The 15153-nt window shown below is 41.3% G+C and overlaps 1 protein-coding gene across 1 annotated transcript in view; it reads left to right on the top strand.

Moving 5' to 3' along the window:
• Positions 1–15153, top strand: part of Uggt2 (UDP-glucose glycoprotein glucosyltransferase 2) — a 156685-nt gene that overhangs the window by 88940 nt on the left and 52592 nt on the right. Inside the window, exons 23-26 of the mRNA XM_032917211.1 lie at positions 2089–2213; positions 3458–3553; positions 11225–11327; positions 14359–14438. Coding sequence (XP_032773102.1) covers positions 2089–2213; positions 3458–3553; positions 11225–11327; positions 14359–14438 — 404 coding nt within the window. The remainder of the gene's footprint in view (positions 1–2088; positions 2214–3457; positions 3554–11224; positions 11328–14358; positions 14439–15153) is intronic.

The raw sequence follows: 15153 nt of genomic DNA on the forward strand, positions 1-15153 counted from the left end.
AAGTATAGCAGAGTATCACTAATACTATCTTCCTCATACCATAGCCTCAATTGAACCAGTCGGCCATGCCTCCATTTCTCGTCCACAGTTGCCCTTGTGCATCTGGTAGGCAGGACAAACTGTGGGTTAAAAGTTTTAGGGCTGGGTTGGTGTCCCCCATCCCTTAGACTTGCCTGATTAAGGAAGTAGCCTAAGCCTTTTTTAAGACTCATAATCCTCTTTGAATAGTGCTATTTTATAAACATTACTACTTATTAAAATGAGTATTGATCAGATTTGATGTGAGCAATGCAGACGTCCAGGGATGACCTCACTTCCAGTTGTCATGGCAAGAGATACAGCTTTTTAAATAGCAGTTGTCCTGTATACGAGCATCGTTGGCCCCTACACTGACTGTCCCATCGTCTTGTTCAGGAGGGGCATGTGCTGGGGGCAGCTGAATACAGAAACTGCAGTCAGTCTGAGTATTGATGTGTGCCGGCTAATGGGAACTGAGATTTTAGTTATTGATCAGTTTGAGTAGAATGAGCTTTACAATGGCCAGCGTGCCGATGCTAAGGCAGCAGTGTAGCCCCATTGCACCATCTCAGCGCCATTTTATACAGTGGGGTAGCCATCTGTGGGGCAGACTGTTAGCATGGATAGTTTAACATTTGAAACTATTTCTGCATCTAGCACAGAACCTGTCCCCGTGTTAAAGCTGGAGCATATTTAGAGTTTCAGTTGTCACTAAATGACTAATAATGTGAATGCAGTAATGATTATATAATTTCTGCAATTTTTTGAATTTTAATATGGAGACAGTTAATACACCTTGATGTGTAAGCTCAGTGCGTGCCCCAGACAGGTAACTTTCCAGGAAACTTGGGTAACTTGTGTTTTCCCTTGAAATGTTTGAGAACTTCGTGGAAGTATTTTCATACAGTAGAAGGTGAACATGTGGGAACCAGCCCATATAGAGGGATTCTCCTCAGTATCAGCAAGCATTCTGGTACAGTTTGGTAAATTTCAATGTTTATTATAGAATTCTACATTAATTTAAAATAATCACATTCCACCAGGTGGTGGTGCACGCCTTTAATCCCAGCACTCGGAGGCAGAGGCAGGTTACTCTGTGTGATGGTGGATTTGAGGCCAACCTGGTCAACAGAGTGAGTTCCAGGACAGCCAAGGCTACACAGAGAAACCCTGTCTCAAAAAAAGAAAAAGAGGAAGGAGGAGGAGGAGGGAGGAGAGGAGGAAGAGGAGTAAGAGGAGGGAAAAAAGAAAGAAAGAGATTTAAAGAAAAAAGCAAAAAATCACATTTCTAAAAATAATGTAATCAAGATATAAATAACAGATTTTATCCTACTGTTGCTTAATTTGCTAAAAGATTTACCCACCTTGGATATTATCAGATCTTATAAATTACAGTATTTGGGAGACGCATCCGAATTTACGTAGAAGGACACCTACTGAAGAATCGGCTCCTGCTGTCTGATGCTGTGCTTGGCACATCGGCGGAAACAAGCCAGTTTTCTCTCTGTCTAGTCAGAAAGGTAGCCATCCTTCTGTTCAGGGTAAAAACAAACAACAGTGACAACAGCAAATTGAAGCCACTTTTAAAGTCTAATTGATATCAAATCTTAAAGTTAAAAGGTTTACATGCCTGCTTATCATATTACAGTGGCTGTTTCTGTGTCAAGACCCTGTGATTTATATTTACAGTGAAATATTACTTGATCTCTAATGTCACCTCTGAAAGAGTCCAGCGCTGTGCTTATATGCTTTGTAAACAATGCCCACTACAGAAGCAGCTGAAGAAAGGTATGAAGAGCGTCTGGGACCAGTCACTCTAATCAGAAGACAACCGTATTCTACTTGCCACGGCCTAATGCTTGTTAAATAGAACGTTTCCTCTGGGAGACAACGTCAGCCCATGTTCTGGACAGGACTTTGTACACGTGACATAATGGTGGCTGCACAGCATAGCTCCCTCAGAAAATGCTCACAGTGCTGTAGTTGATGTAATGTTGGAGTAAACATGAAGAAAGAAGTTTCCTGAATGTCTCGAGGAAACACCTAACAATAACACTGTCTCCATTTTAGTTCTTAGGACCTTTAAATGAAGAGCTCCACAAAGAAGATTTTCACTTGCTTGAAAAGATAACATTTAGTGATTCAGTAGTGAAAATCGCAGGCATTGTTGAGAATATGGAAATGAACTCAAAACAGTAAGTATTTAAAGTATTAAAGCAACTCATTGGAAATTTTTTGTTTTGCATATATTTTGTCTCCCTCCCTCTTTCCTTCTCTTCCTTCCTTCCTTTGTGGTTTTTCTAGACAGCATTTCACTGTATAGCCCTGGCTGTCCTTGAACTAGAGATCCTCCTGCCTCTGCCTCCCCAGTGCTGGAACTAAAGGCCTGAGCCACCATTTTCTGGTTATCTATTTTCTTTTAAAGTTAGAAATGTTTTGATGTTGAGAAAACTAAGTGCTTCTCCCCTCAGCATCCCTGACTGGGGACAGTGCTCCCCACCTCAGCATCCCTGACTGAGGACAGTGCTCCCCACCTCAGCATCCCTGACTGGGGACAGTGCTCCACCCCTCAGCATCCCTGACTGGGGACAGTGCTCCCCACCTCAGCATCCCTGACTGGGGACAGTGCTCCACCCCTCAGCATCCCTGACTGGGGACAGTGCTCCCCACCTCAGCATCCCTGACTGAGGACAGTGCTCCCCACCTCAGCATCCCTGACTGGGGACAGTGCTCCACCCCTCAGCATCCCTGCCTGGGGACAGTGCTCCCCACCTCAGCATCCCTGACTGGGGACAGTGCTCCCCCCCTCAGCATCCCTGACTGGGGACAGTGCTCCCCACCTCAGCATCCCTGACTGGGGACAGTGCTCCCCTCCCTCAGCATCCCTGACTGAGGACAGTGCTCCCCACCAGCATCCCTGACTGGGGACAGTGCTCCCCACCTCAGCATCCCTGACTGAGGACAGTGCTCCCCACCTCAGCATCCCTGACTGGGGACAGTGCTCCCCACCTCAGCATCCCTGACTGGGGACAGTGCTCCCCACCAGCATCCCTGACTGGGGACAGTGCTCCCCTCCCTCAGCATCACTGACTGGGGAAACAGTGTCCCTCCCTCAGCTCATTCTTTCTTTTTGTTTTGTGTCCACCCAGCTTCATCCCCTCCTTTCACAAGAGGAGCCATTTTTGTAAAGACTGTGCAGAGGTCTCTTGTGTTTTATTTATACTTTGGCTCCAGCTACAAATACCCACTGCAGGTGCCTCTTGTGTTGAGTGCTTTGTCTTTCCCAGAGAAATGTGATTATGCTGTGTGTCCTGTGGGATCCAGGTCTGAGATAGGAGCTAGAGCTGTGTGTACAGAGAGCCTCTCTGCAGTTGTTAGCTGAAACGTGAATACAGAGTTTCCTCTTCTGGAAGTCTCACTCATTGCTCTGCTTCTCCAGCATGAGCGACCTCGTGATGAAAATAGATGTGCTTACCTCTTCATTGCCCGTGCGTGCCTCTCGCTCTGATGTCACGTTACTCAAAGAAAATCTCAGGTAACACTGGAACAGTATCCAATGGATTTTCTACTACTGAATTATTTCATGATTCTTTCCACTCACCATGAATTGTTTCCATTTTATAGCATAATGAAAATTAAAAGTTTTCTGGGGTTGGGGATTTAGCTCAGTGGTAGAGCGCTTGCCTAGCAAGTGCAAGGCCCTGGGTTCAGTCCCCAGCTCTGGAAAAAAAAAAGTTTCCTGTTCAGTAAAAAAATAATATAAAGGGAAAAATATCTAGGACATAGCTCAGTGGTAGAGGATGTGTCTATCATTCATGCTGAGGCCTTGGATTTAATCCCTAGTACCACATGATTAACACACACTCAACAAATGCATACACAGCATATGTACAAACATATACATATGTACACACATACACACTACACAAATCTAGTTGTACAACCTAGTGAATAAAAATGCACTTAGCATATAGAGTTTAAAGTTATACTTAACGTGATTTTTATTTCCTGTTCAATATTATTAGTAACTTTAAACATCTTCAATCATCATAAATAATAGTGTGTTTTCAATATGTGAAATACTCATTTTCTAAGTGCTGGGCTTGTAACTGTGTAACACCACACAGTTCATGTAGTTAAATGGTATCTTTGAGACTAAAACACAGTACAGCCTTATAGAAAGAATTAGTAGTTGTCTGGGGAAAGCTTAAAGCAGCAGGAGACAGATGTGAGGAGGTTAAGTCATAGCAAGTTAAGTTAAGTTACATGATATTGTAGCAATTGGACCAGCAGTTTCTGCAGGTGCTGCCCTATTTTTGTGAAAGAACTAAGCAGCAACAGTTGCAGAGCCATGCTACCAGATCATGCAACTAATAACCCCTTTCGCTAACAAAATTACCCAAGACCTGTTACTCTACCACTCTATACTTCTTTAAATTGGATATTTTATTTATTTACATTTCAAATGTTATCCCTCTTCCCAGTTTCCCCTCTGGAAAACCCCTATCCCATCCCCCAGCTCCTTCAGTCCCTCCTCTAATTCCCCCCTTGAGGACCCAGTGCTCAGTCCAATAGTTGGCTGCTAGCATCCACCTCTGTATTTGTCAGGCTCTGGCAGAGCCTCTCAGGAGACAGCTATATCAGACTCCTATCAGCAAGCACTTCTTGGCATCCACAATATTGTCTGGATTTGGTGTCTGCTTATGGGATGGATCCCCGCATACGGCAGTCTCTGGATGGCCTTTCCTTCAGACTCTGCTCTACACGTTGTCTCCATATTTCCTTTAGACATGAGCAATTCTGGGTTAAAAATTTGGACCCAAATTTTCGGAACATCCACCAACTGGAGGCTTCGCCTAACCTCTGGATATGGTCTCTACAGGTTCTTCTTCCCCTTTGTCAGGCATTTCAGCTAAACTCATCTCCATTGGGTCCTGGTAGCCTCTTGCTTTCCTAGCATCTGGGACTTGCTGGTGGCTACCCCTAGTTCCCCATCCCCCATTGCTGCACAACTCTGTTCAAATTCCTGCCCCTCTGTATATCATCCCTATCTCCTCCCATACCTGTTCCTGGCTCTTTTCCCTCCCCGCTCCTTTCTTCCCCCCAAGTCCCTCCCACCCTCTACTTCCCTTGATTATTTGGTTCCCTCTTCTAAGAAGGACTGCAGCATCCACACTTTGGTCTTCCTTCTTCTTGAGTTTCATGTGAATTGTATCCTGGGTATTCTGAGCTTTTGGGCTAATATCCACTTATCAGAGAGGGCATACCATGTGTGTTTTTCTGTGATTGGATTACCTCACTCTGTTTCTAGTTCTATGTATTTGCCTATGAATTTTATGAAGTCATTGTTTTTAATAGCTGTGTAGTACTCCATTGTGTAAATGTACCACATTTTCTATATCTATTCCTCTGTCGAAGGACATCTGGGTTCTTTCCAGCTTCTGGCTATTATAAATAAGGTTGCTATAAACATATTAGAGCATGTGTCTTTCTTATATGTTGGAGCATCTTTTGGTATATGGCCAGGAGTGGTATAGCTGTGTCCTCAGGTAGTACTGTGTCCAATTTTCTGAGGAACCTCCAGACTGATTTCCAGAGTGGTTGTACCAACTTGCAATCCCACCAACACTGGAGAAGTGTTCCTCTTTCTGCACATCCTCACCAGAATCTGTTGTCACCTGAGCTTTTTATCTTTCTTAGCCATTCTGACTGGTATGAGGTGGAATCTCAGGGTTGTTTTGATTTTCATTTCCCTGATGACTAAGGATGTTGAACATTTCTTTAGGTACTTCTCAGTCATTCAGTAATCCTCAGTTTAGAATTCTTTGTTTAGCTCTATACCCAAGTTTTAATAGGGTTATTTGGTTCTCTGGAGTCTAACTTCTTGAATTCTTTGTATATATTGGATATTATCCCTCTATCAGATGTAGAACTGGTAAAGATCTCCCAATCTGTGGGCTGCTATTTTGTCCTATTGACAGTGTCATTTACCTTACAAAAGCTTTGCAATTTTATAAGGTCCCATTTGTCAATTCTTGATCTTAAAGCACAAGCCATTGGTGTTCTGTTCAGGAAATTTTCCCCAGTTCCCATGTGTTCAAGGCTCTTCCCTACTTTTTCTTCTATTAGTTTGAGTGTATCTGGTTTTATGTGGAGTTCTGTGATCCACTTGTACTTGAGCTTTGTAGAAGGAGATAGGAATGGATCAATTGGCATTCTTCTACATGCTGACCTCCAGTTGAACCAGCACCATTTGTTGAAAATGCTTTTTTCCTGGATGGTTTTAGCTCTTTTCAAAGATCAAGTGACCATATGTGTGTGGGTTAATTGCTGGGTAATCAATCTTATTCTATTGATCTACCTGCCTGTCTCTGTACCAATACCACGTTTTATCACTTTTGCTCTGTAATACTGCTTGAGGTCAGGGATGGCAATTCTACCAGAAGTTCTTTTATTGTTGAGAATAGTTTTTGCTATTCTGGATTTTTTTTTGTTATTTCAAATGAATTTGCAAATTACTCTTTCTAACTCTATGAAGAATTGAGTTGGAATTTTGATGGGAATTACATTGAATCTGTAGATTGCTTTCTACAAAATGGCCATTTTTACAATATTAATCCTGCTCATCTATGAACATTGGAGATCTTTCCATCTTCTGAGATTGTCTTCGATTTCTTTCTTCAGAGACTTGAAGTTCTTGTCAGACAGATCTTTCACTTGCTTGGGTAGAGTCACACCAAGGTATTTTATATTATTTGTGACTATGGCGAAGGGTGTCATTTCCCCAATTTCTTTCTCAGCTTGTTTATTCTTTGAGTGGAGGAAGGCAACTGCTTTGTTTGAGTTAATTTTATACCCAGGCACTTTGCTGAAGTTGTTTATTGTGTTTAGGAGTTCTCATGTGGAAGTTTTGGGGTCACTTAGGTATTCTATCATATCATCTGCAAATAGTGATATTTTGACTTCTTCCTTTCCAATCTGTATCCCTTTGATCTCCTTTTGTTGTCTGATTGCTCTGGCTAGGACTTTGAGAACTATATTGAATAAGTAGGGAGAGAGTGGGCAGCCTTGTCTAGTCTCTGACTTTAGTGGGATTGCTTCAAGTTTCTCTCCATTTAGTTTGATGTTAGCTACTGGTTTGCTGTATATGGCTTTTACTATGTTTAGGTATGGGCCTTGAATTCCTGTTCTTTCCAGGACTTTTCACATGAAAGGGTGTTGAATTTTGTCAAGTGCTTTCTCAGCATCTAATGAGATGATCATGTGGTTTTTTTTTTCCCTTTGAGTTTGTTTATGTAGTGGATTAAGTTGATGGATTTCCATATATTGAACCATCCCTGCATCCCTGTGATGAAGCCTACTTGATCATGATGAATGATCATTTTGATGTGTTCTTGGATTCAGTTTGCAAGAATTTTATTGAGTAATTTGTGTCGATATCTGTAAGAGAAATTGGTCTGAAGTTCTCTTTCTTTGTAGGGTCTTTGTGTGGTGTAGGTTTAAGTGTAACTGTGGCTTCAAAGAATGAATTGGATAGTGCTCGGTCTGTTTCTATTTTGTGGAATAGTTTGAAAACTATTAGTATGTCTTCTTTAAATAGTTAATTAATTAATTTAATTAATATTAGTATTTATGTCTGGTAGAATTCTGCACTAGGATTTGGGGCTTTAGCTCAGTGGGAGAGCGTCTGCCTAGCAAGTGCAAGGCCATAGGTTTGGTCCTCAGCTCTGGGGGAAAAATAAGAATTCTGCACTAAACCCATCAACTCCTGGGCTTTATTTTGGTTGGGAGACTTTTAATGACTCCTACTATTTCTTTAGGGGTTACGGGACTGTTTAGATGGTTTATCTGATCCAGATTTAACTTTGGTGCCTGGTATCTGTCTAGAAAATTGTACATTTCATCCAAATTTTTCAGTTTTGTAGAGTATAGGCTTTTGTAGTAGGATCTGATGATTTATTTAATTTCTGCTGTTAGGTCTCCCTCTTCATTTCTGATTCTGTTATTTTGGATACACTCTCTGTGCCCTCTGGTTAGTCTAGCTAAGGGTTTATCTTCCTTATTGATTTTCTCAAGGAAACAGCTTCTGGTTTTGTTGATTCTTTCTATAACTCTTTGTTTTTATTTGGTTGATTTTAGCTCTGAATTTGATTATTTCCTGCTTTCTTTTCCTCTTGGGTGTATTTGCTTCTTTTTATTCTAGATCCTTCAGGTGTGCTGTCAAGCTGCTAGTGTATGCTCTCTCCAGTTTCTTATTGGAGGCACTCAGAGCTATGACTTTTCTTCTTAGCACTGCTTCATTGTGTCCCTTAAGTTTGGGTATGTTGTGCCTTCATTTTCATTAAATTTTTAAAAGTCTTTAATTTTTTTTATTTCTTTCTTGATCAAGTTATCTTTGAGTAGAGAGTTGTTTAGCTTCCATGTATATGTGTGCTTTCTGATGTTTTTCTTGTTATTAAAGACCAGCCTTATTCTGTGCTGATCTGATAGGATACTTGGGATTATTTCAATCTTCTTGTATCTGTTGAAACCTGTTTTGTGACCAATTATATGGTCAATTTTGGAGAAAGTACCATGAGGTGCTGAGAAGAAGATATATCCTTTTGTTTTAGGATGAAATGTTCTGTAGATATCTGGTAAATCCATTTGGTTCATAACTTCTGTTAGTTTCTCTGTGTCTGTTTAGTTTCTGTTTCCATGATCTGTCTATTGATGAGAGGGGGTTTTTGAAGACTCCCATTATTCTTGTGTGATGTGCAATGTGTGCTTTTTGTTTTAGTAAAGTTTCTTTTATCAACGTTTGGAACATAGATGTTCAGAATTGCGATTTCATCTTGGTAGATTTTTTTTTTGAAGAGTATGAAGTAACCTTCCTTATCTTTTTTGATAACTTTTGGTTGAAAGTCGATTTTATTTGATATTAGAATGGCTACTCCACCTTGTTTCTTGGGACCATTTGCTTAGAAAATTGTTTTCCAGCCTTTTACTCTGAGATAGTGTCTGTCTTTGTCACTGAGGTACATTTCCTGTATGCAGCAAAATCCTCTGTCCTGTTTATGCATCCAGTCTGTTAGTCTATTTCTTTTTATTGGGGAATTGAGTCCATTAATATTACAAGATATTAAGGACAAGTGAGGGGTTGGGGATTTAGCTCACTGGTAGAGCGCTTGCCTAGCAAGTGTAAAGCCCTGGGTTGGTCCTCAAAAAAAAAAAAAAAAAAAGACAAAATAACTATTTAAAAAAAGGGAAAAGTGATTATTATTTCCAGTTATTTTTGTTGTTAAAGGTGGAATTATGTTTGTATGGCTACCTTCTTTTCTAGGTTGTAGTTTCCCTCCTTGTTTTGGAGTTTTCCATCTGTTATCCTTTGTAGGCCTGAATTTGTGTAAAGATATTGTGTAAATTTGGGTTTGTCATGGAATATCTTGGTTTCTCCATCTATGTTAATTGAGTGTTTTGCTGGATACAGTAACCTGGGCTGACATTTGTGTTCTCTTAAGGTCTGTATGACATCTGTCCAGGATCTTCTGACTTCCATAGTCTCTGGTGAGAAGTCAGGTCTAATTCTGATAGGTCTACCTTTATATGTCACTTGACCTTTTTCCCTTACTGCTTTTAATATTCTTTCTTTGTTTTGTGCATTTGGTGTTTTGACTATTATATGACAGGAGGAATTTCCTTTCTGGTCCAATCTATTTGGAGTTCCGTAGGCTTCTTGTATGTTCATAGGCATCTCTTTCTTTAGGTTAGGGAAGTCGTTTTCTATAATTTTGTTGAAGATATTTACTGGCCCTTTAAGTTGGGAGTCTTCCCTCTCTTCTATACCTATTATCCTTAGGTTTTATCTTCTCATTGTGTCCTGGATTTCCTGTATGTTTTGTGTTAGGAGCTTTTTGTGTTTTACATTTTCTTCAATGGTTGTGTCAATGGTTTTTGTGGTATCGTCTGCCCCTCAGATTCAGATTCACTCTTCTCTTATATTTTGCTGGTGATGGCTGCCTCTGTGACTCCTGATCTCTTTCCTAGGTTTTCTATCTCCATGGTTGTCTGCCTTTATGATTTCTCTATTATTTCTATTCCCATTTTTAGATCCTGGATGGTTTTGTTCAATTCATTCACCTGTTTGTGATTTCCTGTGATTTTCATGTTTCCTCTTTAAGGGCTACTACTTGTTTACCTGTGTTCTCTTGCATTTTTTTAAGCGAGTTATTTATGTCCTTCTTAAAGTCCTCTATCATCTTCATGAGATGTGATTTTAAATTCAAATCTTGCTATTCTGGTGTGTTGGGGTATTCAGGACTTGCTGTAAGGGAGAAAGGGGTTCTAATGATGCAAGTGGCCTTGGTTTCTGTTGCTTAGGTTCTTGCATTTGCCTCTCACCATCTGGTCATCTCTGGCGTTAGTTGCTGTCTCTGACTGGCGCCTGTCCCTCCTGTGGGCCTGCGGTCTTAGGTGTGTCAGCACTCCTGGAAGACCAGCTCTCTCCAGGCGGGATTTGGGTGTGGAGAGCTGTGTCACAGCCTTAGTTCCAGGACACAGATCGACTCTACCACTCTTACTATAACAGAAATCATATCTTCACATAAAATGAAGTTTTACTCAGTAATTATGTTTGACGTAAATATTTCATTTCATTTTTGAGCAGCAACTTTCTCACTGCCAAGAGCCTTTCTGTAGCAAGGATGACTGTTCTGTAACTGCTCACAGGCAGCCCTTGGTTTGAAGACAGACTGAAGGGACAGGAGGAAAAGGGACAAAGCGAGGACGCTGGATGCAGTGGAGTGAAGATGGCTGAGTCTGCTTGTATAAGATCATCCACTTCTATTGTGGACTTATCTTATACAGTGCCACATGGGATAAGCACTAGGTAGTTAACTCTTAGATCTGAGGAGAAATATTTACCTAACACAAAACATATTGTTTTTTATTTTTTACATATTAGAATTCATGGAAAACTATCAGAATTTTTGCTATAGTATTCTCATTCTTTAAAGTGTATTTTTAGTGCGTATTTATAAAATATTTCATTTTCTCAAATTCATTATAACTTTACAACATATCGCACAGATTTCAAATCTGCAGTTTTGTTATGTGAAGTAGACTTTTTAGCTGAATAGCTCATGTAAATGTACATAGCCAAGATCATGACTGTGGATATATTTGTATAAATTAAACACGATGTTGCTCTCACTTTTTCCTGCTCTAGTGTTATAAAGATAAATCCTCCAGAGAACGACACGTTTTTTGATGTCATTGCTGTTGTCGATCCTTTGACAAGAGAAGCTCAGAAGATGACCCAGTTACTGGACGTAAGATGATGTCACCTTGTGTGCTAAGTGTAATGAAGTATGGCGCTCTCCCGGTTCTTTACATCGTCTGACATATGTGTATGAAGTGTACGTGTTCAGTGCGTAATAGTAGAACTGTGCACAAGTGTTGCAACAGTTCTAGGTTGAGCACTACTGTGGCTGAGTTGCTGGCCCCTTCAAAGTTTATATTGTGGCACAGGAAGTGTGCTTTGATGAGTTCCCAGCTCTCCTGTCATCATGGCTGTCCACACAGGGCCTGAGAAAGTAAAGCTAAATGAGCCTGTACAGAAGGGACCCTAGTCACATCATGTGAGGGTAAGGAGAGAATTCTGTCGTCTTCTCCCTCCACCCCTGAGCATGCAGGGAGGCCCTGTAAGCATAACAGCATGACAGCTGCCTCCTCACCAAGAAACCCAGAAGAGAGCTCTTGCAGCAGCCAGATAAATAGACCTTAATCTTGGACCCGTCAGCCTGCAGACCTGTGAGAGAGAGCACTGCTGGGTTGAAGCCACTCAGTCAGTGGTGTCTTATTATGGCCGCTGGAGAAAATCAAAGAAATGCCTTCCCGGGTGGTGAATGGTGCCCTTCGGAGGAGCTCATGGTCACTCTCATTTAGGTGAAGCTTGAGGTGCAGTAAGTGATGCTGACCAAGCAGGCAAAGCTCAGGGAGGGAGGAACACAGATTTCATCCAGAGATTGAGCTTCGTGGTAAGGTCTTCAACAAGATGTGGCTTCTGTGTGTGGTGGGTAAGCTTTCAGAAGCCTCCTCCTAACCACCTGAGAGCCAGTCTCCTGTTTGCCTTTGGAATAAGATGTAGAAATCACAGCTTCTGCACCATGCCTGCCTGGATGCTGTCATGCTCCTGTCTTGATGATTGATAATGGGCTGAACCTGTAAGTCAGCCCCAATTAAATGTTGTCCTTATAAGAGTTGCCTTGGTCATTGGTGTCTGTGCACAGCAGTAAACCCTGACTAAGACAATGCGTCATCAGCAGTCAGGCATAAGCTACTCAAGCTGCTGCAGACTTTCTAGCAACCTAGGATCACTGTCACAGTTCAGAGGTCATCTGTGCATTACTGTTAGCATAAAGGGGAGAACAGGGCCACACCACCAAAGCTCCACGGGTGATTGGAAGTCATAATAGTGAGAAGTTGGAAACCATGCCCAACAGCCTTTCATAAAGATGGAGGTGTTGTGGAAGTCTAGTGTTTCAACTTATGTCTGTAGTCCCAGCACTCAAAAAAGACACAAAGACTGTAAGCTTATGGCCACGCTGGGCTGCATAGCCATCCTCTGTCTCAGACAGAAGGATAGAGTGAAGATGACAGAAGGAGGGAGGGAGGAAGGAAGGAAGGAAGGAAAAGAGAGAGGGAGGAAGGAAGGAAAGAAGGAAGGAAGGCAGGGAGGAAGATAGATATTTAAGAAATGTTCTCAACTGCAGGCAACTAAGGAATGCTGAGAGTAGGAGAAAAGGGAAGAGCAGGCCAGTTTGCTATCCGTAGCAAATGGTCAGCCCTGGAGCACATACATGCAGGTGACACTTGGACTGAGCAGTTCCAGTCATATATGTGTGTGTATAACAAAGCTTAAAGGGAGTGAGGTCGTGAACTTGAGACGTGTCAAAGGGCACACAGCGGGACCTGAACAGAGAAGAGGGAAGGTGATGACAGATTATAATATCAAAAGCTGTTTAAATAAAGAACTCAGGTTCTCAAAACTGGAACCCCTCTGACGGTTGTCTTCCGTTTGGGAACCAGGCCAAAGCGTAAGAAGTAGCTCTAATGGATAATGTTAATACCATGTTTAGTGATGATGTTGTACATTCCATCAGAACTCCATGTTGTAGTTTTCTCAGACTGTGGACTACTTTAGGGGAATTGATTGTACAAACTTCCTATGAGTGCATTTGCTTAGATCATGATCTGAGATTTTGATGTTGTTTGGCTTCAGAGCATAAACAACACAAAGTTAGCCCAGCAGCTGTTTTACCTTTCTTCCTGAGCATTGTAAACCCTTCATGTGTAAGTTTATTGAAGTATAGAACTCAAATTATCCTTGATTCTTAGTGTATAGCTTCCCTGATTCTGTGAAGAATCATTATTCAGAAGAAACTGTTATTTTATGTTTAAGACTTATGTCAAGATAGAACTTAAAAGTAATAAATAAAAAGTTATAGAGATAAGAGAGAGGGATTGCACATCACTTTATTTCTTTGATAAAACTAATATGCTTTATTTCTGAGCAATTTTATTTTTTACTTTATAAATTATAGAATAATATTTTGCATATTGGTTATAGTTTCTAGCTTTGCTTGTCACTCATTCTGTGTAGTTAATGACTATACAGTGCTGATCTAACTTTGGAGGGGAAACAGGTCAGCCCCTGGTCTCCATGGCAGTGAGTATGGGTGACAGGATGGGAATTAAACCCCAGAGCTCTTAAGTGTACACTCTGTCTGTTGTAATCCCTCTATGTCTGTGTTCTTGGTGTTATGTGTGCATTTCTGTTTCTGCCTTGATCCATATTTTTATTGATAGTTTTGGTTCATCTGTGCTCTGTTTCCTGTGTAGAGATGAGGGAGAACAAAATTCATTTTCTCCCTCTTGTTACTTATTTAATGAAAATTAAGACAAAAGAAAGACTAGGCCATCCATGTACAGCCTAGAACTGTCTACCTCTCGTATGACACCATGGAATTCTGACAAGATGAGAGTACACTAGGCAGTGCTCTGAGGCCACCACTTCAGGCTTGCAAACCCAGGTTCTATACAGTTCTGTATTACTCTCCCTTCAATGCGAAGGAAATTCAGAAACCCTGAAAGGAAGTTATTTTAAGCCAAAGAGTAGCACCTTGCAGTTGCTTGAATGTCATCCTCTTGGGTAACTTCCTGTGGCCTCGGGCAGGGAGGGTATCTGAGTGTTACTGTGACAGTGAGTGTAAATTGCTAATGCAGTGCACAGTGCACAGTATATGCTCCATAGCCCTTAGCTGTTGTGTCATTAAAAATCAATATGGGTGTTTTCAATAGGTGCTTGGGAAGATCGTGAACGTGAGGATGAAGCTGTTCATGAACTGCAGGGGTAAGCTTTCAGAAGCCCCGTTAGACAGGTGAGTGGACTGGAACACTTGCAGATGCATGGAGGAGGAAGAATCTGTTGTGGACTAGCTCTGTCTGTCAGTGCACTTAATGGCCGCAAAACTGAACTACCCAACTCAGTAGATATACCTTAGCTTACTGCAGAACTGCATGAAGTTTCCTTTACCGGCATTTTTAGGGCTTTGATAGGGGAGTGTTTATAGAGGTGTTTCCAGGGGAATGCAGTGAAGTCAAAGGTGGTTTGCCGGTTAGCTATAGTGGGTGGCTTTCTGGGACTCACATTTCAGCACGTTCTTTACACGCGCCATCACTGTCGCGTGTCGGGAGTGTAAGAGGAAAGTAGTTCAGAGTCTCTGTCAGTTCACATAGGAACCACATGCTGCTTAACATTAGAGTCTCTGTCCATGACACATTGGAACCACATGCTGCTTAACAGACACACACTCTGTGTTTTGGTTCAGAATTGCAATCATTGTAGCCACTTCTACTAATAGAAACATTCAATGTCCTCCTGGCCTTGGGGCAGAAAGACGATGTGCCCTGTTGGACTACAAAAGCTTCATAGGCTTATTAATAGATGTGTTTCTCTTGGTTGCAATTATCAAACTCTAAATATGCGTATACGCCCGACAGAAAAGGTACAGTTCAGCTGATCTCTAGACTGTTTTATATATATTATGTATATTATATATATTATACACTTTTACCTTGAGCCATCATTTTAAA

Source organism: Rattus rattus, chromosome 12 (assembly GCF_011064425.1).
Source record: "Rattus rattus isolate New Zealand chromosome 12, Rrattus_CSIRO_v1, whole genome shotgun sequence".
In the NCBI taxonomy this organism is placed as follows: Eukaryota; Metazoa; Chordata; class Mammalia; order Rodentia; family Muridae; genus Rattus; species Rattus rattus.